Consider the following 21908-nt stretch of genomic DNA (forward strand, 5'->3'; position numbering starts at 1 on the left):
CGTAGTTGGCGACTAACGGGATCGGGTGGGCAAGCTCGCTGACTGGGTTGACACATGTCATCGTATCCAAATTGCGTAGATCGATGTTCATGCTGTTGATCCCTGGATCATCTATACATTAGAGAGTTAAAAACTACGAGAGTTACCTACTCCTGGATAAGCAGCTAGTCTTGGAATAAACCTGTGAAGTTGACCCGCGTCTTTGTGTTTAGAAGACACATAACATGGTGTCGTTGAGAAGCGATCCTTCAGTCGGCGCTATTACTGGACAGTAGAATTGACATCACAACTTTCAACACCGACGGAGATTCACTGAGGTGGTGGTCGTGATCTTTATTCACAAATTTATAGTCGTTCTTTTCCCCAGAGATCGCCTCCGTGGTGTAGTGGTTAGAGCGTCCGCCCGGAGAGCGGAAGGTCGCAGGTTCAATGCCGGACCGCGTCATACCAAAAGACGTTAAAATATTGTACTTGTTGGTGCCTGCCTGGCGCTCGGCATTAATGGGTACAACAAGGACTGGTCGGCTCGGGTATAATGTGTCTGAGTGGGGTATTCATGCTTCACTACGGCATGGTATCTCAGTGGGCTAGCACTATAAAACCAGCTTAAGTCTGGGCTAGTACAAGCAGCCGCACATACATAAACACGCATGCACGTTGTCATATGAACGAAATATTTTCAAGCACGACGTAAAACCCAATTTCACCTCACCTCACCTCACCTTTCCCCAGACTTGATCTCACAACACGAGCGGCCAGCTTAGGAACGAAAGCGACCACCAGTTATAGACGTGAGAGTTACCCCTTTAGCACGGTGAATTAACTGACTCTCCAAGCACTGTTATTCACTGGATCTGTGATGAAATTAGGATACCTTTTTGTGAACATTAAATCTACGTTTGAATGTAATAATCCTTCCTTTTCAGTAAAAAAAAAAACGTTCATTAGTAATTGTGAGGTAGCAGGCATGCTCTCTCGCCAGTGGAGCTATTGAACTATGTACTAACACTGACTTTGTGTCTGCTATTGTGTCCGAAAGAAAAACGGTAATCTATATATTCATGATTTGAAGTATCTTAATTCTTATTGTAGTGTTTCAACTTTTAGAAATGAAGATATCAGAGACATTGCAGATTGTATTAAACAAACAGATTATACTGTTACTCTTGATGTTAAAAATGGTTGTCATCATGTCCCTGTAGAAGAAGAAGTTTATTTGAGTGTGAAGGTCATCGGCCCCTGTACCACATTTGCCTGTTCACCGTGATGACCGTGACTATTTAGCTTTTACATGGAATGGATGAATTATTACATGGAGTGTTTTACCATATGGGTTAAGTAAAAATCTAAAATACTTCAACTATTGAGGACGATACAATATAAAAACAGGCTATATAGCGGTATTTCAGCTATATAGTGACTATGAGCGTTGTATATAAAAAATAAACAAACAAAATAAATATCTGTCAACGAAGGACAGTAAAATATCTAGATTATCACAGTTGTAAACTTGAACCTCGCCAACAACTGAAGGTAGATCACCATACTAGGGACCCTGGGGACTTACAGTACCTTTGCTACCTGCATGGACCCTAGTTGGATTTCAGCGTATTAAGAGAGACATACCTACAACTTCACACAAACAAACTGTTACAGCTCGATGTTTAGCCCGTGTCTGTGGGCAGTGTGTGTTAGTCTCATGGGCAGTTGGTCAAGGTAAATTATTTCTTAAAGCTAGTTAAAGGCTACTTAGTACCCGTGAAACTACATGGACAGAACTTCTAGTCAGCGCCCTTCACATAATGCAGTTTTCTTGACTCTTCGCAAACCTTTTAATGCACTTGATTCTAGTGGTATTTTTCGCATTATGGAGATGTTATAAGGTAGTGAGTGAGTGAATTCAGTTTTACCCCGTACTAAGCAATATTCCAGCTATATGGCGGCGGTTTGTAAATAATCGAGTCTGGACCAGACAATCCAGTGATCAACAGCATGAGCATCGATCTGCGTAATTGGGAACCGATGACATGTGTCTGGTATAAGGAAGAACGGACTGCTGGAGCTACAGTTGCAGTTTATAAGGGTATTGACCCTCATGTTGTGTAGATGATTGGTCGCTGGAAGTCGGGGGATGCCGTCTAAAGACATTGTGTTCACTCGAGAATATGTAATTGATATTTCATATTCAAATGGATTTTTGTAAAACTTGTTTTAGTTGTGTCAAGACTAGTCTTAAATGAGGCAAGTTTCACTAAAGTGTAATCACGTGACCAGTCATGTGACTGTAGCAACAGGTGTCGCTATCTTCAGTCTAGCTCAGTGTAGTGTTTCAATATGGAGGAGTTATCTCCCTTTATATGTTGATTGTGAGTCGGAGTACGTTGAGTTGAAATTAGGCATTTTCAAAAAATATATTATGTAATCGTTATTTGAAATACATTTTGTGTAAAATATATTTTTTGTGGGTCATAACTGGTCACAATTGGTGTACGTTTCACTAAATATATAACCTACAAAGACGTAAAGATATCTGATATTGATCAGGTTAAAACTGCGCCATACAGCTGTCCTCCTTTCTTTGAACTTTGGAAACAGGTGTCACGCCAACATCTGACACCCCAGTCACAATCTTCCAATTTTGTTCAATCGATAAATTGAATATTCGATACATCTGTATCCGATATCTAATCTATTCTTTATTTTACGTTTAACGTGTTTAAATCCAGCTTGAGTGAGTTACTTTGAATTACTGTAAAATAACTCAACTATCGTTGTTTTACACCTAGTATGAAACCATAAAGTATATTGTCATGTGTGACAGTACAATCTAAAAACAGGCTATAGATCGCAAGCAGCTAAAGGGAGATCACCATACTAGGGACCATGGGGACTTACAATGCCATTGCAACCTGCATGGATCCAAGCTGGAGTTACCACATTCCTTCAGACACTGATAATGAATAAATGGATAGTTTCCTTTGGCGAGGTTGACATGAATTCAACAGTAGTCAGGTGTCAACAGTTAACCTTTCGCTCTTTTTAATGAACTAAATAATGTGTGTGTTTGCATGTCTGTGTCTGTGTATGTATATGTGTATGTATGTATGTGTGTGTGTGTGTGTGTGTGTGTGTGTGTGTGTGTGTGTGTGTTTGCGTGAGTAGCCTTAAAGTACATGTCTTTATCATATATTAGGGTTCTATATTGTTTTTCAATTTCTTTGTGTAATCTGTTGGATTTGGAATTACGTGTACAAAAGAAATATAATTGTGTCGGAAATCTCGTTTTCTTCTCAATTCGCGTGTCGGCTCGGGTGAATGCACTGAGCAAAGGCTGATGCCAAAGAAGACTACATGCTACATTAGTGAGTGAGTGAGTTAAGACTTACAGTCACATCGGCAATATTTCAGCCACATCGTGACCTAAAAAGTTTTAAATTTATAATAAATGGAATTAAATTACAAAAAACTTTCGACGAAGGACAGTAAAATAACTAGATCATCACAGATAGAAACTTAAAACAAGTAATCAAAATTAAAACATTTTAACTATAGAGGACACCACAATATAAAAGCAGGCTATATATTGCCAACAACTGAAGGTATATCAACATCACCATGGGGACTTACAGTGCCTTTGCTACCGGCATGGACCCTCGTCGGATTTACACCATCCCTTCAGATGTTAGCAATTTTGACAATCTAGCCGTAAATTCAAATAACATACATACTGCAGTTAAAAATAATAGTATGTTTAAATTCATTTGAATTGTTTTGGGACTTACGTACCCTCTCAGGAGGACAATAATTTTACAGTACTTTAATCCCCTTCGACGATACAACCACTAACAATCTCGGTAATTAATTTAAACTACCAATCATGAAACATTTATCTATTTACACAACATTAATCAACTTTTATCTGACAACTCTATTTCTTTTTACAAAAATCAATTATTAAATGATAATTAATACTATAACAATGATGCTTTATTGTTTTGAGACTAAAATATATTTCATCCCTTGTGATGGAAAAATCAATACAGTCAAGCAGGACATGCTTGACTGTGATTCTCTCATCACAAGGGATACAAAACGGAGGATCCTCACCTTTTAATAAGTATTCATGTGTATATCGCGTATTGACAATGCAACATCGTCGCATAATGACCTCCTCAAATCTGGACTGACAACCCAAGTAGGTGTAACCGATAGTTGGTTTAATTTCATGTAATTTATTTATACCTACTTGGGTGTCCCACTTCTTTTGCATTAGATCACGGATATATGCTCTAATGACAGCTTTGTAATCAGAGTAAGGGATGAGAGGTGGTGTCATAGATTTGTTGAGTGTTCCATTAGAACCAAAATCGGCCTTTGTGTTACCAGAAATTCCAACATGGCTGGGTAACCAAAAGAGGACGATGTCGTATTGGCCAGTAGCATGGTCATTATATAATTTCAATTAAAAGTGGATGTTTGCAAGAAAGATTTTAATAGCCTGAAGGCATGAAAGAGAGTGTGAAGAAAGTATATATTGTTTATAATATATTATATATAAGGGCATATATATATATATCGGATATAAACGGAGACAACGGCCCCGTAATCCAAAATCATGTAAATCTATTAAAAATTCCTTGTTTCCATGTCGTGTCCTAAATGGTCAATGGTACTGCGAGTTTTACGCAAACCACATTGAATATTTGTGATTAAATAAGTACCTAAGTACCAAGTTAGTCTGTTATTGACCATGCGTTCCATGGTTTTGCAATCGCAGCTAGTTAGGGAAATGGGCCTATAATTAGAGGGATCTGTATGATCACCTCCAGGTGTAGGTATGGGTACAACAATGGCATCACCCCAGGATGAGGAAATTTGTCCAAATATCATCAACTATTTAATAGTGTCTCTAAATAGGATTCAGGTAAGTGTGTCAGGAGTTGATAATGAATGTTGTCAGTTCCTGTGGCAGTATTGTGAGCTTGTTCAAGAGCAGTATGAAGCTCATGGATAGAAAAAAATGCGTTATAGTCTTCCCCATTATCCGAATGAAAATTGATTTGTTTCTTTTCTTGCAATCTTTTGGTATGTTTGAAAATTAGGAACATAGTTTGACGAGGAAGATTGTTTTGCAGTTGTTTCACCCACTTTATTTGCGATGTCAGATTTATCTGTTAACAACTGGTGCCCAATTTTGAGATGACGTATGCTAGATTTGGTACCCTTACCTTTGATTCTCTGGATCATGTTTTGAATTCTCAGTCATAAGGGATAAATATTTCAATGTGAAAACAGTTATGGATCTTTTTATCACGGTTAGTTTTCATTTAATTATTGCTTTTTTAAAAGAAATTGATTTAAATGATGAATTTTGAATATGTTCTGTAGATAGATGTATTTTAATGATTGGTAGTTTAGGTTAGTAACTTAGATTGTTAGTGGCTGTACCCTCAAAGGGAGTTAAAGTACTGTAAAATTATTGTCCTCCTGTGAGGGTACGTAAGTCCCGAAACATTTAAAGTAAATTTGAACTTACCAGATGCTTTAAACGTAGTGTTTTGTGATTTTAAATTATGGCTAAATTCTACTACAATCGCAAGTGGCTGAAGGGATGATGTAAATCCAGTTGTTGGTGATCTATAGCCCATTTTTACATTGTATTGTCCAAAAATAATTTTCTACCTAGATATATGCTAGATAGTTTTAACTCATTTGGTGACAATCCTTCGGCTGTCCTTCGTTGACAGGGCTTTATGTATTATAAATCTGTATTATGAATTTAGAACTAGTTTTAATCCCGATATGGCTGAAATGTTGCCGATGTGTCTTTAAATCTTAACTCACTCACTCACTCACCCTGGATCATGTTCCATACCTTGAATATCGGCGTCCAAGAATGCGTTTTCGAAATGTAATTTTGCCAAGATTGGCACTTGTTTTGCTTAAATGTACGCCGTGCTTTAGCATTTATATTTTTTTATTTATTTAAATTATGCAACTTTGGATGGCGACGGAAATAGTGTTTAGCTTTTTCCCCCGTGTTTTCCTAGCTTGCTTGCAATCATTATTAAACCATGGTTTACGTTTATGTGGCTTTGTAGAGGACTTAAGAATACACTCATCGGCTATTTTGTTGAGCTCATCAGAGAATAGTTGCACTGACTCAAGAGCATCAATAAAACGAGCTGGATTTAGTTTGTCGGTACAGAGTAACTCGAACAAAAAGGCCAGTTAGCTTTGCTGAAGTTCCATCTTGATGATGGTGCAACATCAAGTGCAGTTATTGGTAATGGTCGCTGCCATACAGGTGGCTATGGACTGACCATTCAAATTCATTTAACGAATCTGTCTGAGTGATTGATAAATCAGAGAAAAACATGTGCCTCTGCCAGGATGTAGGTATGTTTTCGAATTATTGTTAAATATACACAGGTCGTTGTTTGAAATAAACTCTTCTAGTATCTTCCCATTTCTGTATGAATCCGAACTACCCCAACATGGATTATGGCCGTTCACGTCACCCATATGATAAATGGCTTCGGCAGCTGGTCACAAAGAGCCTGCAGATCAGTTTGGAGAAGAGTGGATGATGGTGCACATACAGTGAGCGTAAAGTAAAACAATATTTAAAGTCAACCTGACAGCAACAGCCTGAAGTGTTGTATTTAGGGGAACAGGTGTGTGTATAACACCCTGTCGCATGAAAATTGAAGATCCTCCAGTAGCTGGAGGAGAAAAGAGTGAGTGAGTTAATATTTAACGTCACATCGGCAATATTTCAGCCATATCGTGACGAGAACATTTGATATTGAAATTAAATATATGTATATTATAAAAAACCTGCCGACGAAGGACAGTAAAAAAACTAGAATATCACAGATATGTATGTAAAACTAGTAATTAAATCTAAAACGTTTTAACTATAGGGGAAAAACAATACAGTATAAAATGGGCTATAAATCGCCAATAACTGAAGGTAGATCACCATACCAGGGACCATGGGGACTTACATTACTTTTGCTACCTGCATGGACCCTAGTTGGATCGGAGGAGAAAACAAGTAATATGAAGTATACTTCCCAATATCAAATTGATCTGTGGCTTTATAATAAGTTTCCTGGAAACAAAATGCCGATGGTTTGAAATCTTGTATTAGTAGTTGTAAATCATAAGAATTATTCTTTAGTCCTCTACAATTCCAATGAACAATGTTAATTGAGCCGCTCATGGAGGAGAACGTGGGTTGGGTGGGATCTACTCCCAGGGACTGGGTTAGAGGGATTGACCTCCATCTCCAAAGGTTCAAATTGATTTTGAACCTTTGAGGGGACGACTGAGAAGAAGGCACCTCCAAATGTTGGAGGGCCCTGGTCCTTCTTCTCGATTGTTTCTTTTCATTGTTCTCATTTGTGGATGATTTATTTTGTTGTGATGTATCTGTGGCACATTCTGGTTCAGATCTGCTTAAGGCAGCGATGTGACAGTCTGTCTGGGAGGCCGATGTAGAAACACTGGAGATGCCCATTTGAGATGCTACATTAGGTGACGTCACCTCAAGTGTTGTAATTGGAGCGCTATAACTAGTTATATGTTAGTAGTTATATGTTAGTAGTTTAAAGTGAAAAATTGAACAGATAGTTAATTCGTTACAGTATTTACATGTACTGTGTCCTGCCATGACCGTTGATCAAGTAATTTGCTGTAATGCATCATATCACCTGTAGCGGGGTTCGAATCCCAGATTTGTCCTTATTAGGAACTTTAGCTTGTCAGCACTACATCCGTGCTCGTGTAATTTTAAAAAGTGTTTAATCAGCAAAATGCTACAGTGTCATTACCAAAATTATGCGGACAATCTGATAACATTTTGTTGTGAATTGTGGCTGTATCGACAGCGTGTGATTTGCAACCAGAACAAATAGTGTTCATCTCAATCTTCAAACTGATATGTGTGTCGTGTTTTATCAGGAATACTGTTCAAAGCGCCGGGGAAAAGGACTTAGCATCAAATATACAATTGCATTTTGAACAAATCATCATTTAGTTCCCCAAATCTACGTGCATACATCGCTGATGACTGATAAAAAAACAACGATCATGGTCAGTGCAAGCACGTTTATTGCTATTTAGATACACGTAGACATGGTTACACAAGTACAGTCAATTGATAACTCGGTATCCGTTAGCGATCTGAAAAGAAAAATGAACATTTGACGTCAAGGGCGTTTATTCTGTATTCTGTGCCTAGATCAAATAAGTAATCTGCTAAATAATTAATTTCCAATTTGACGTACCTTGTGAAATTTACATGCATTGGACAAGCTGATATGTTTTTAGTTCCACAGCCTTGATTTACTCCAGTTTATATAACATACATTTGGTGCTCAGTACTCTTTCCGGATCAGAGTAAACTGTTATACTTGAGAAAATAGTTCTTTGACTTCCGAAGTTTCAACTGTAACAGAAGCTATACCCACCTTCCTCGAATAAGGCTCAACTGAAACAGGGAGAGACAAAAAGAAAATTCAGAATAATTCTACAAGTCCGAAAAATGAAGAACGTACCTCCATCAGCCATGAATATAAACTGAACAGCAATAAAAACGCAACTCAGAATTCATGAAAATTATACTTTTCCAGCAATAGTTTGAATTTGATCAATGGAATAAATTGTTTTGATTTCTTGAATTGCGTTTCATTTGCTGGCCAGTATACATGTATTTGTGGCGTTGTTATTATGGCCGAGGTGAGCATGGCCTCACTTCGGTGATTGGGAATTCGAATTCAGCGTGTCGAGAAGGTTTTTGGTAACCTCTACACACTCATTGTGTCAATGTCTGGAAGCGCCTGGATGTGCACATAGTCATGTAATGCCATTTGAGGTTATTGCACGATGTTAAGGTCATTTGAGTCCCACTCGTATTCATGTCCTCCTCATACTACTTACAAATGTGTCCTGCCATGAGTCAAGCACTTCAAAAATACACACTTTATGACTGATTGCTCGTATAGATATTATCTGTATTAAAATTAGCTGGCCACACATGTCAAAAAAATGTTGTGTCTTCACGTTTCAAGCTACTTTCTGTGATTTTATATGACACCGTCAATGTCACATATAATTTAGTAAAACAGCTAACTTGCCAATATTCCAGGGAACAACATGAATATTACATGTGTTGAGATTACTAAACGTTTGAAACTTTACAGACGCTACGCAAGTATGAATATGTTTTAATGTCTAGTTGTATCTTCAAAAACTAATTAAATTCTTTCACCTCATTCTCAGATATGTCACATATTAACATCAGTAACTTGGAACTTACAGATGGAATTGTCGTTCTACCGCAGTATTTACATGTTTAATAGAATAACTTTTGTCTTTTGGATATTTTCTGTCATTATTTAATACCCAGTTTATCACATATTTGGCCAGCATACTTACAGCCATTTGCGACTAAAATGTATTTTTGATGACTATGTTTGCTCTTTTAATGTGCTATTGGATACTCTCACTGTATACAAACAAAAAAGAAAATTAGGAAAAAATGACTTATAAGATCAAAATTTAGAAAATATAAACTATTCTTGATAAAGAATATATATCATTCTAGCACGACATTGTATGATACTCGATTCTGATTAGCTGAGAGCTCATCAAAATCGTACTTAAATAGCAGTTTAAGACCGCTAATTAAAGTGACCGATTCACCGCGTATGAATACAACGAACTCGCTGACCCTATTGCTTGTAAACAAACATGTCGGACATCGACAATGTTTACCTCGGCAGCATCTTTGGTGTTCTTGAAGTAAAAAGCGAATGGTTTGAAGGCGAATTTCTTTACCCTCATCCCAGTGAAGAAACTACGAAACTGGAAAATCCGTCAGTAGCGCAAAAGCGGCAGTATAGTGAAACCGGGTCTAGATCTAGCGGGCATGACATCGACAACACACGTCCTAACCTGACTGCTTCCGACCCGGCCGGTAATGCCCAGTCCTTCCACTTCCACTGTCCATGTATCCCACATAAAACATGGCATTTCAGGTCTTTTGAAAAAATGGCATAGCAGGGTGGTTATCAACAATTATTTCCGTGAATAAAGTTAGCGGCGACTAAACTGAGCGAGTTCACGGCTTGGATTGGGGCGAATCTATTGTCATACAGTAGGGGCGGTCAATAATTCGCTTGAGAAAAATCAAATAATTGTACTTGCTGACAGTATAAACTGTATTTTTTTTAATTTATGTATGCTAATTGTTATCAATACAAGCATACTGGTTCTTGAAATAAAGCATTTATGTTGCTGAAAATGTCTTATTTTGTTCATTGCACAACCTGTCCCTCAACGGGACGATTCCAGGCGATTTCCAGGAAAAAGGTCTCTTCACGCCCTGTGTTCTTGCGCGCCAAACAGTTCGGTTTTAAAAGGCTTATCAGTCGTGCTACAGTGAAGATAAAGCTACTCTGTTTTCAAGTTTGCTGTCCTTTATCGTTGATTTAAGACCGCTAAATGTAATTTAACAAGAGTCATCAGAAGATGACATATGCCCCCCAGCCCCCACATCTTGGAAAGACCGAAATCATCTGACAGTTACTAGTCGAGCTTGATTTTAGACTAAGTGCAAATCGTTCCATGGAAATCGTGGAAAAAATAAATGACAAATATCTGCAAATAGCAAAAGGCACCACTTCAAGATCTGCCTCACATATCTGCCAAGTTTTACTGAAAGATATTAAGAAGTTTTTGAGTTGTGCTCCGGAAACAAAACCTACCCTCCCTTTTGGGATTAAGTCCGAATTGTTTCCATGAAAACCGGGAAAAATAAAAATGCCCAAAATCTGCAAATAGCAAAAGGCACCACTTAAGGTTCTGTTTGATATATCTACCAAGTTTTGTTGAAAAATATTGAACGGTTCTTGAGTTATGCTCTGGAAACGAAGCCCCCTCCTCACTTTTGGGACTAAGTCCGAATAGTTTCCATGGAAACCGGGAAAAATAAAAATGCGAAAAATCTGTAAATAGCAAAAGGCACCACTTAAGGGTCTGTTTTATATATCTACCAAGTTTTGTTGAAAAATATTGAACGGTTCTTGAGTTATGCTCCGGAAACGAAGCCCACCCTTCTTTAAAACTAAGTCAAAAACGTTTCCATGGAAACCGAGAAAAATATAAATGACAATCATCTGTAAATAGCAAAAGGCACAACTTAAGGTTCTGTTTGACATATCTACCAATTTTTGTTGAAAAATATCGAACGGTCTTTGAGTTACGCTCCGGAAACAAAATGATTACGGACGGACAGACGGACGAGGCGACGACTATTACATGCCGGTGGGATAAAAATCGAACGCGTTAGCTTTATCTTCTAATTGTCGTTTGATTATAGTGGTCTTGTTGTAATTTCAAGCCAACCTTATCGTGTTAACAGGTATATTTAACATTTCATACCATCTTCGAGGGTCCAGCAGAAGCGACGGACATGATGTTGCGATATTCAGAGTGTATTGCAAGTTCTGAACCAAACTAGATTCGGTAGAGTTGTAAATTTCAATATATCTGAAACAGAAAGTGTTATTAAGTGAAACAGTAGATTTGTTTTCATAAAGAAGTGATTGAGACAACTTGTGATTCTGTTGTGTCACGTGTTCCTTTGATCAATACATTTATGCTCATTGCAATATCGCACACAATTAAGTAAGCTTCGTGAGACCTTGACGATTGAAAAAGGTTATCTGTCAGGAAAGTGATCACATGTAAAGGATTGTGTGTACAAAAACATCACAAGTCATCATCAGCGTACTAAACATCAATACATCGTTCAGAATAGCAACAGTATCATCGCCATTTTATACCTATTAATCAATAGTACAATTACAAGTGTATGTACTATAATCACCAAAACCTTCAAGGTGGTATTTTCCTTGGATGGGACGTGCTCCATCAAGACTACACATAAGGCAATATATAGAAACACGAGAAGTTCACACGTGACTTCCCACTTTCAAATGGGACACGGGTGGATCAGTTCAGTCTGCTTTCCGATGATTCTTGACCACGCATGAATCAACGGAACAAACACTTTTTAAAGCGAAGAGATTATCTGGGGGACATTGCAACCTGGTTCGGCATCTGATATAGTGTAACCAGTGAGTGAGTTTAATATTGTAGTCACAGTGGCAGTATTTCAGCCATATCGTGACTTAAACTAGTTATAAATTCATGATAAAAGCGCAAATTCTAAAAACCAGTAAAACAACAAGTATATCACAGTAATAAGAAATAAGCCTAGCATAAATCTCTAAAATAGGATTTCAAATTAGGATAATACAATATAAAAAAGGGCTGAGGATCGCCAACAACTAAAGGTAGATCACCACTCTAGGGACCATGGGGACTTACAGTACTTTGGCTACCTGCATAGACCCTAGCTGAATTTATACCATAGCTTCAGCAACTAGCGATTGTACCGATATTTAGCCATAATAAAACAACAAATATTCTACAATTAAAAAGATTAGTAGAGCTAAATTGAATAGGACAGTTTTTTTACTTCCCTGCCGTCTCAGGAGGACAATCATTTTACAGTACTTTAACCCCCCTTCGAGGATACAGCCACTAACTATCTGAGTTGCTAATTTATTCTACCGATTATGAAATATCATTTATCTATTCACTAAACATATAAATCACAATTTATCAGTCAACTCTATTTCTTTTAAAAACTCAGTGATTAAATGATAATTAATTTTATTTAAAAAGGTTCTTCACAGTTTTGACATTGAAATCTATATCCCTTGTGATAGAAAAATTATCCTGTAATCAACATTGTATCGTTATATACTTAAATACATCGACAGAAGGAACTAACGAGCTGTGTGAAATGTCTGACTATTCAAATTATGGTAAGAAGTCTGCATGCTAACAGTCTCTATCCAATTCCTTTCAGTACTTCTTGACGTTCCGAAGGCTTTGCCAATAAGACATTCGAATCGTAAAATACAGGCATGAGTTGAGCTGAACAAAGAATTTAAACATAGACTGCTAAAATGACACCTATGTATGTGCTGTCATCTTGTAAGTGAGCCAAAGATGGCATGCATTTAATCTTATGTAGCTTCTAAGGTTTACTTACTGAACGTTCCTGAGCGCGACGTAGACAAGGCCATCACAAACGCGCAGTGCGATATCCCCACAATGGTCACCATTAGCGGTGGGCTCTTTCAGCTGCCGGAACAGTCGATCTGTTGGACTATACGTCCATACAGACCCAGACTCTTCACAGAACACGACCATACCTGTACCAGAGACAAATATAACTTAGGTAACTTAATCTACTGAGTGATCGGGACAAACATTGGGCTAAACTACAAAGAAGATCAATATACTATTTGGGGATGTTAGTTCTGGTTGTAACTTTCCTCTTTTTCGGACTTAACTACGTATATAATCATGTTCCGGGCTGAAAATATGTAACGTGGTGTCAACATTTCTTTCCTTGGAGATTTATAGCAGTCATTATTAAATTCATCCTACTTACCATCATCCTGAACTACAAATGCAATGAGTTCTAAAGACCACACTACAACATTAGTCCAGGACGTTTCACCTGCCATGATCCGCAGAAGACTCTGACCATCATTCATATACAAGGTGCTGAAAGAGGAAAAGAGTAATTCCCGTGAGTTGTACGTTTGCACATTTAGGACGGCGAACAGAGAAACAATCCCAATTACGTATTGTAACAAACACATAAGTATCACTGAAGTCTTGCGTTACTAGAGATTAACAGAAGTAACTACCGCAAGTTGAGAGGCGATTACAACGAACTTGTTCCCAATGCCACACGCCATGGAGGTTAACACTACAACTTTCTTCGCTGCATAAGCCTTTCTTTCGCTGTACAAACTGCGCCTTTACACAAGAATCAGATTACCAGTCCATGGGTTGACAGATTGCTCACTACAATTTGGATGAACCCTATGCGGTTCGAAATTTTGGATACAATGCAAAGCGATTTGAAGGAACGGCACATAACTCTCATTTGGAGAGAACCCATACAGAGAAACTCTAAACTGATGTTCCTGGAAGTTTCGCTATTGACAGACCCTAAAGACTTCATAAAATGCAGAAGGCTTCTGAAGACTATGAATGTTTGTGACTTTGTTCCCTGGCGGTCCGGCAGTGACTACTCAGTACTGAACCCACCTGGGTGGTGTTTCAGCTGTATATTCATTAATCTGATCCCTGTCGGGGTATGTTACCTTCTACTTTGTTATAGTAGTAGCTGTGTTTCTCAAAATAGGAAACATGTTATTATGCCACGTAATGGTGTATATGTACAGTAAATGGTCAACCAAAGCAAATATATGATGCGCCGCCCTGTCGTAAATAAAATATAAAACCCAACGACGGTTAAATGTGCGGTATTTGCTTAGTATTGACATCATCCAAACATTGTTTACAAGAAATCTAATTTCACATTTGCCTTCATGTGAATATTATATACATACCTTTCAGATACGAAAAGCCTCCCGGTAATGCCATCATACGGGAAGAGAAATCTGATTTGTGGAAAGCTGGTCCTGTTGAAGGCATACACTCCATTGAATGAGCTGTTGTCAAAGGTCAGAGCTACATACACTTCGTTCGTTGGCTCAAAGTAAGCAATACCAGTTCCCTCTGCTGTCATTGATAATGGATCATCTGTGAACACAATCATACATACCTGTTAAACGCCATACACTTGCTTAGTAGTGACGATATGGCTGAAATATTGCCGATGTGACTTAAAATCTTAACTCACTCAGTCACTCATACACTTGCTGTGAAGAAAGGTGAAATAAATAAGCTTTATTTTAAAGTTTTATCTGGTTTTTTATCTGGCTCGTCGGTCTCACATTGCTGTACTAGGTATGACTGGGTAAAGCTGCACATTTTGTACAACCCAAGATGAGGAAAAGGCAATAACTGTTTGTAAAATATAAAGGGAACATGTAGTTTTCTGCAATGATGTAAAGGTGCTTAGCTTATTTGTTTGAGTGGTGCTAAAGTATTTCAAAGATGTAGCCACAATGTTTGAAAGACCCAATCTCCATGTTTTGTAGATATATGTATATAAGACATGTTACAATTGGCATTGCACTTTCTCAGTAAAGTACATCTGTTGGGTTGAATCCAAATCCGTGATTCAAACCCGCTCTCGGAGTCAGCACAATCAGCCGTCTACATCGCTACATATTTTATACTCGGAGGTAGGTCCAGCTCCACGCAATCGTCACTTATGTGCAACGCACAGCAGAGTCCGTCTGAAATTAACTTGGCACCACGCAGGTTATTGTTACACCACACGATTCAACATCAATCTAAAATACAAAACAAACCTGACATTCATAACCCAACGAGATTTTTCACCACCACACTCCAGTCTACACATGATCACTGGTAAGTATTGCTAAACGAGCGAATTGTGTGTTTTGGGCTGCTTAAATTGGTGCCTCTGAAACATCATGCTGCAGTTTTAACATGAACAAGCATTGTCACTAAGGTGACATAATCCACCACTGCACATTATCAAATCGAACTTAAAAAGTAATGAAAGTGAAAGTCTTAGTTTAAGATGAAGTTAGATCTCAACACAAACATGACCAGTCAACCTCTCTTGATATCGTGCTCTGTAGTTGTTCAAACACACAATAAATCTCAAGACTCACTTTGACCTTGACATGAATGTCATGGTGTATGAAACATGCAAAAATACCCATAAAGAAATTGCTTATACAAAAATATTCAAGAGAAATCCTGAAAGTCTATGAAGAAAATCCAGTGAACCGTTCTTGAGATATCTTGCTGACAATCTTAACATGCAGGTTAGCATGCTTTAATCTTCACTGTGTCGCTGTGACTTTGAAAATTATGTGAAGATCACCACAATCGAATGGGCCCTGTGCCTTCCGTAGATGTAGCTTGGTGTCAGATATGAAAAAATCCAGTGAACGGTTCTCTCTCTCTCAGGGCAGACCAACTGACGTATTCGGACCACACTCAGTTAAAGGACCGAATAGAGAAACACTGCTATTAGAAGTAAAAAAATGAAGTTGATTTTAACTTACCAGTGCTGTTGCCTAATACAACCTCCATACCAGTTGGGAGACTCAGACATCGCAGCACAAACGGTTCACTTCCAAAGTAGTCAAACTCAAACGAGTCGTTATCGAAGGGTCCTAACGTCCAGTCAGTAACATTCGAAGCTAATTGGAATCCATTTTGGATGACACCATTAGGATCCACCTCAGCAACAGTCGGTGAATCACAGGCGGCCACGAACACTGCACCGGTACCTTTACGAAAAGCATAGCAACCGAATTCAATTACACAAAGTGCGCACAAACTCAAATAATCAAGAAGACCGAAAAGCAACCTAACAAATATAAAAAGACAGTCTCAATACAGTATGAGGTATATGTACAATTCAACTTGCCCTTGGGTTGATTAATTGAAGTTATTACAGTCCAACGTAATCTAAATATTTTCTGATGCCATCAAAAGTTTATTATCCCTCATTAAATTTGGTTTATAAGGTAATCAGTAAACTGTGTCCAATTCTGTGTGCAAAGGAACATCAAACTCTTATTCATCTACAGAAACTTATCGTGGGGGTGTTTTGCATATGTTGGACACATAATAAATCGTGATTCGGAATAAAACAACGAATCATTTTCATTTTGAAATTCCTGTAGCCAACAGGTCTTTAGTATTGAAAGCTTTTGAATCTTGAAGTGGCGTTTACTCAATGTTAACTTATGAGTGAGATATCGAGTTAGTTCAGGTTTATGCTATTTTAAACGTTAATCCAGTTATATCACGTGGGCAAGCTCAGCGTGTATTAAACATGGAACAGGGCAGATCCCAGACGTATAACGCTTTCTGAAACTTGATGGATGGATAAACCACTTTGTCATGGGAAACCTCGAATGAAAAGGTTCGTGCCTCTGATCTCTTCACAGGACTAGGAAATATTACGGTCGCTAAGTCAGTTTTTAGGGTAGTGCGGAGTATGATAATACGTAATGTGAACATGCCCAAAGTGAGTGAGTGAGTTAAGATTTTAAGTCACATCGGCAATATTTCAGCCATATCGTGACTAAAAGCAAGTTATAAATATATCAACAATTTAAGTGAAATTATAAAATTCTGCCAACGAAGGACAGTAAAATAACTAGATTATCACAGATATAGATATAAAACTAGTAACTAAATCTAAAACATTTGAACTATACAAGACGATACAATATAAAAACAGGCTATTGATCGCCAACAACTGAAGGTAGATCACCATACTAGGGACCATGGGGACTTACAGTACATTTGCTTCCTGCATGGACCCTAGCTGGATTTACACCATCCCTTCAGCCATTGGCGACAGAAGAGAAACCTAGCCATAAATTAAAAGTACACATATTCTACGATTAAAAACCTGGTACACTTAAATTGACTAAATGTTTTGGGACTTACATACCCTCTCAGGAGGACAATAATTTTACGCTACTTCAACCCCCTTTGAGGGTACAGCCACTAACAATATCAGTTACTAATTTAAACTACCAATAATAAAATATATATCTATTTACAAATCAGTTAGCAAGTCTAATTTTTTTAAAAAGCAATAATTAAATGAGAACTTATATGACTAAAAAGATCCTTCATAGTTTTACTTTGAAATAAATATCCCTTGTGATGGAATATTCAACACAGTCAAGCAAGACATGCTTGACCGTGATTCGTTCATCACAAGGGATACAAAACGGAGGATCCTCACCTTTCAATAGGTACTCATGCGTATATCTTGTGTGGCCAATACGACATCGTCGTATGATGACCTCTTCAAATCTGGACTGACAACCCAAGTAAGTGTAACCGATATAGGGTTTTATTGCATGTAATTTATTGATACCTACTTGGGTGTCCCACTTCTTTGCATCAGATCACGGATGTAAGATCTAATACAAGCTTTGTAATCAGAGTATGGGAGCAGAAGTGGTGTCACAGATTTGTTGAGTGCAGCCTTAGCAGCAATATCAGCCATCGTGTTCCCAGAAATGCCAACGTGGCTGGGTAACCAACAAAAGACGATGTCGCATTGGCCAGTAGCAAGCTCATTATACAATTCAATAATTTCTAATAAAAGTGGATGTTTGCAAGAAAGATTTTTATAGCCTGAAGACACGAAAGAGAATCTGAAAAGATGATATATTGTTTATATTTACGGTGTTTATTAATATATTTAAGAGCTGTTAGTATTGCGTTTGCTTCTGCTGTGAAAATTGAACTGTCATTGGGTAGTCTGGAAGATATTGTTTTGGACCCAATGACAGTGGCACAAGCAACCGCGCCACCATCCTTGGATCCATCTGTATATAAGGATTTATAGTTATTATATTTATTTCTTAATTGACTAAATTCTTGTTTATACTGTAAATCATTAGTTTCGGATTTTTAAATGTGGTTAATGTTAAGTCAACGTCTGGCCTCACCAATTGCCAAGGAGGAGAAGAAAGAAGACGAGAAGGAGATATATTCTCCAGCTCAATGCCGGCAGCAGAAAGGAATGGTTTAATTCTGTGCCCAAGAGGCGGAACAAGAGAAGGCTTTTGTTATACAAATCCTCATAAAGAGGAGTGAAGATGCAGTGAAACGCAGGATTGGACTCGTTAGAATATAGCTTCGTAATATACTGTAATGATAATTTTATACGGCGTTGGGTAAGAGAAGGCTCATCTGCCTCGACGTAGAGACTGTCAACAGGAGATGTTCTGAAGGACCCAAGACAAAGTCTCAGACCTTGATGGTGGACTGAATCTAATAGTTTTAGGTTGCTTTTGCAGGCTCCACCATAAACGATGGAGCCATAATCAAGCTTCGAGCGGACAAGTGATCTGTAAAGGTGTAGGAGCGTAGCTTGATCCCCCTCCCCACCTTGAATTAGACACGACTTTCAATAAATCAAGTGCCTTCAGGCATTTAGTTTTGAGAGATTTGATATGCGGAAGAAAAGTTAAATGGGAGTCGAAAATGAGACCTAAGAACTTGGCCTCTTTTACAACCTTGATGGGAGTGCCATTTAAAAACAGTTCTGGGTCTTTATGTGGTTTATATTTTCTACAGAAGTGTAGACAATTAGTTTTTGATTTAGAAAATTTAAAGCCGTTTTCAAGACACCATTTATTTATTTTATTTAAACACAACTGCAGTTGCCGTTCAATAGTATGCATATTCTTACCGCGACAAGAAATGTTAAAATCATCCACAAAAAGTGATCCATCTATTGAATCGTTTAAAACCTTGGATAAACTGTTGATCTTAATGCTAAATAAAGTTACGGACAAAATACTGCCTTGTGTGACACCCTGATCCTGATTGTAATGGTCAGACAGGGTAGAACCCACTCGGACTTGAAATTGCCTGTCTTTTAAAAAACGTGATATAAAAAGAGGTAAACGACCCCTTAAACCAAAATCATGTAAATCCTTTAAAATGCCATGCTTCCAGGTGGTATCGTACGCTTTCTCGAGATCAAAGAATAGCGATACTGCATGTTGTTTATTGACTATTGCATTTTTGACGAAGGACTCTAAGCGTACCAAATGATCAATGGTACTACGATTTTTCCTGAAACCACATTGGGATATTTGTTATGAGATTATTGGTTTCAAGATACCAAGTTAATCTATTATTCACCATTCTTTCCATGGTTTTACAGACACAACTCGTTAAAGAGATTGGTCTGTAATTAGACGGATCAGTATGATCCCGGCCAGGCTTTGGTATAGGGACTACAATGGCATTACGCCACGAAGGTGGGAAATTCCCTGAAGTCCATATTGTGTCAAAAATATTTAGAAGAGTTTCCAAACATGATTCCGGTAAATGCTTCAAGAGCTGATAGTGTATATTATCAGCTCCTGTTGCTGTGTCATGAGCTTGCTCAAGGGCAGTGTGGAGCTCATGTAATGAAAATAATTCATTATAATCTTCGCCATTGTCCGAGTTAAAATTTATTCTCTTCTTCTCCTGTTGTTTCTGATATTGTTGAAATTCAGGGACGTAATTGGACGAAGACGAATGTTTGGCGAGAGTTTCACCAAGCTTATTGGCAATGTCAGCCTTATCAGTTAACAAATTATCACCGTCCTTTAAATGATGAACGGTAGATTTGGAACCTTTGCCCTTTATTCTTTGTATCATGTTCCACACCTTTGACATCGGCGTTCGAGAATTTATTTTGGAAACATAGTTTCGCCAAGACTGACGCTTATTCTGTTTAAAACTGCGTCGCGCCTTGGCATTTAACATTTTAAATTTATCTAAATTATGGACAGTAGGATGTCAGCAAAAATATTTTTCTGCTTTCTTCCTACACTTTCTGGCCTGTTTACATTCGTTATTGAACCATGGTTTACGAATATGTGGAACCGCAGAGGACTGAGGAATTGTTCTGTCAGCAATGCCATTAAGGATATCAGAAAACGACTGAATAGGATCTTCACTGTTCCTAAACCGATCATGAGTTAATTGTTCAGCACACAGAGTCTCATATAATGACCAGTCAGCCCTGGCAAAGTTCCTTCTCGATAAAGGTGGATCATCCCCAGGGTTGACTGTTTTGAGAATGGTGGGGAAGTGATCACTCCCACATAGGTCATCATGGACCACCCATTCAAATTCATTATACAGGCTGGAGGCGGCAATTGACAGATCCAGGGAAGAATATGTTCCCGTAGCTGGATGTAGATAAGTGGGAGAATCATCGTTATATATACACAGGTGATTATCGGAAATAAATTCCTCAAGGATTTTACCTTTAGTATTAATATGATCACTTCCCCAAAGCGGGTTGTGACCGTTCAGATCGCCCATGATGAGACATGGCTTCGGAAGTTGATCAAACAGATTTTGAAGATCTGATTGTTGAATATTTGAAGAAGGAGGTATATACAAGCTGCACAATGTCAGAGCAATGTGCAGAGTGAGACGCACAGCAACAGTTTGAAGATCCGTATTTAAAGTGACAGGACTGTGAATGACACTCTGGTGCACCAAAATAGAGGCGCCACCAGTAGCTTTATTGCCTGGAGGGGAGAAGGAATGATAATCACTAAACCGTCTTAAATTAAAAGTATCAGTATTTTTAAGGTATGTCTCTTGAAGACATAATGCTGACGGTTGAAGATCTTGAATGAGTAATTGTATTTCATTGAAGTTATTCTTCAGTCCTCTGCAATTCCACTGAATTATATTAGACAATTGAGTCATGATGGTGGCTCAATCGGAGATCTCTCTCGTGAATGGGAAGAAGAGCTATTCCTCCGCTTGTCCTGTGAGGACATTGTGACCTCCATGTCGAGAGGTCCAAAGGGGTTCTCCAGAGGGATCTCTGAAGGTAAAGGGGACAGAAGGTGTCTCTTTTCTGTTTAATTTTTTTCCTTTTCCTCTTGCTGAACTGGCTGAGTGGGGCTGTTTGTTTACTGATTTTGACTGTAGCTCAGGTTGACTAACAGTCTGAGAAGAAGAAGTAGTCTCTGTAGCTGGTGACATAGGTTCAGTAACTGGGGACTTGTGTGGACTGGCTGAAACAGGTCTTTCTGACTTGATCCATGTCAAGTCAGTCTGGCAAGCTATAGATGATGTTGCTACAGCACGCGTGACTGCAGCGGAATAAGTTATACTCAAAGGAGTTGAGTTCTGAGTTGCGTACAGTTTTTTTGCATCTAAGTATGAAATACTTTTTTCACACTTTCGTTTCATAATTGTCGCTTCCCTTTGCCACACAGGGCAGGATCTGGATGATGGAGGATGAGGACCTTCACAATTTGCGCATTTATACTCTTTTTTGACAGTCTGTATCAGCA

The 21908-nt window shown here is 38.2% G+C and overlaps 1 protein-coding gene and 1 long non-coding RNA gene across 2 annotated transcripts; both read right to left on the minus strand.

The window, feature by feature from the left end:
- Positions 1 to 8170: 8170 nt before the first annotated feature.
- LOC124265358 lies at positions 8171 to 11559 on the minus strand. The gene is made up of 3 exons (XR_006895438.1): positions 11452 to 11559; positions 8478 to 8497; positions 8171 to 8190 (listed from the first exon to the last, which is right to left on the minus strand). It is a non-coding gene; the product is annotated as an uncharacterized LOC124265358 (long non-coding RNA).
- Positions 11560 to 13131: 1572 nt separating this feature from the next.
- LOC124265356 lies at positions 13132 to 15199 on the minus strand. Its single transcript, XM_046700131.1, has 4 exons — positions 15132 to 15199; positions 14514 to 14706; positions 13541 to 13656; positions 13132 to 13298 (listed from the first exon to the last, which is right to left on the minus strand). Exons 2-4 carry the CDS (start codon positions 14690 to 14692, stop codon positions 13132 to 13134), a joined length of 462 nt encoding a protein of 153 aa, XP_046556087.1. The 5' UTR covers positions 14693 to 14706; positions 15132 to 15199.
- Positions 15200 to 21908: the final 6709 nt, after the last annotated feature.

Source organism: Haliotis rubra, unplaced genomic scaffold, assembly GCF_003918875.1.
Source record: "Haliotis rubra isolate DU_JTF1 unplaced genomic scaffold, ASM391887v1 Scf973, whole genome shotgun sequence".
NCBI lineage: Eukaryota > Metazoa > Mollusca > Gastropoda > Lepetellida > Haliotidae > Haliotis > Haliotis rubra.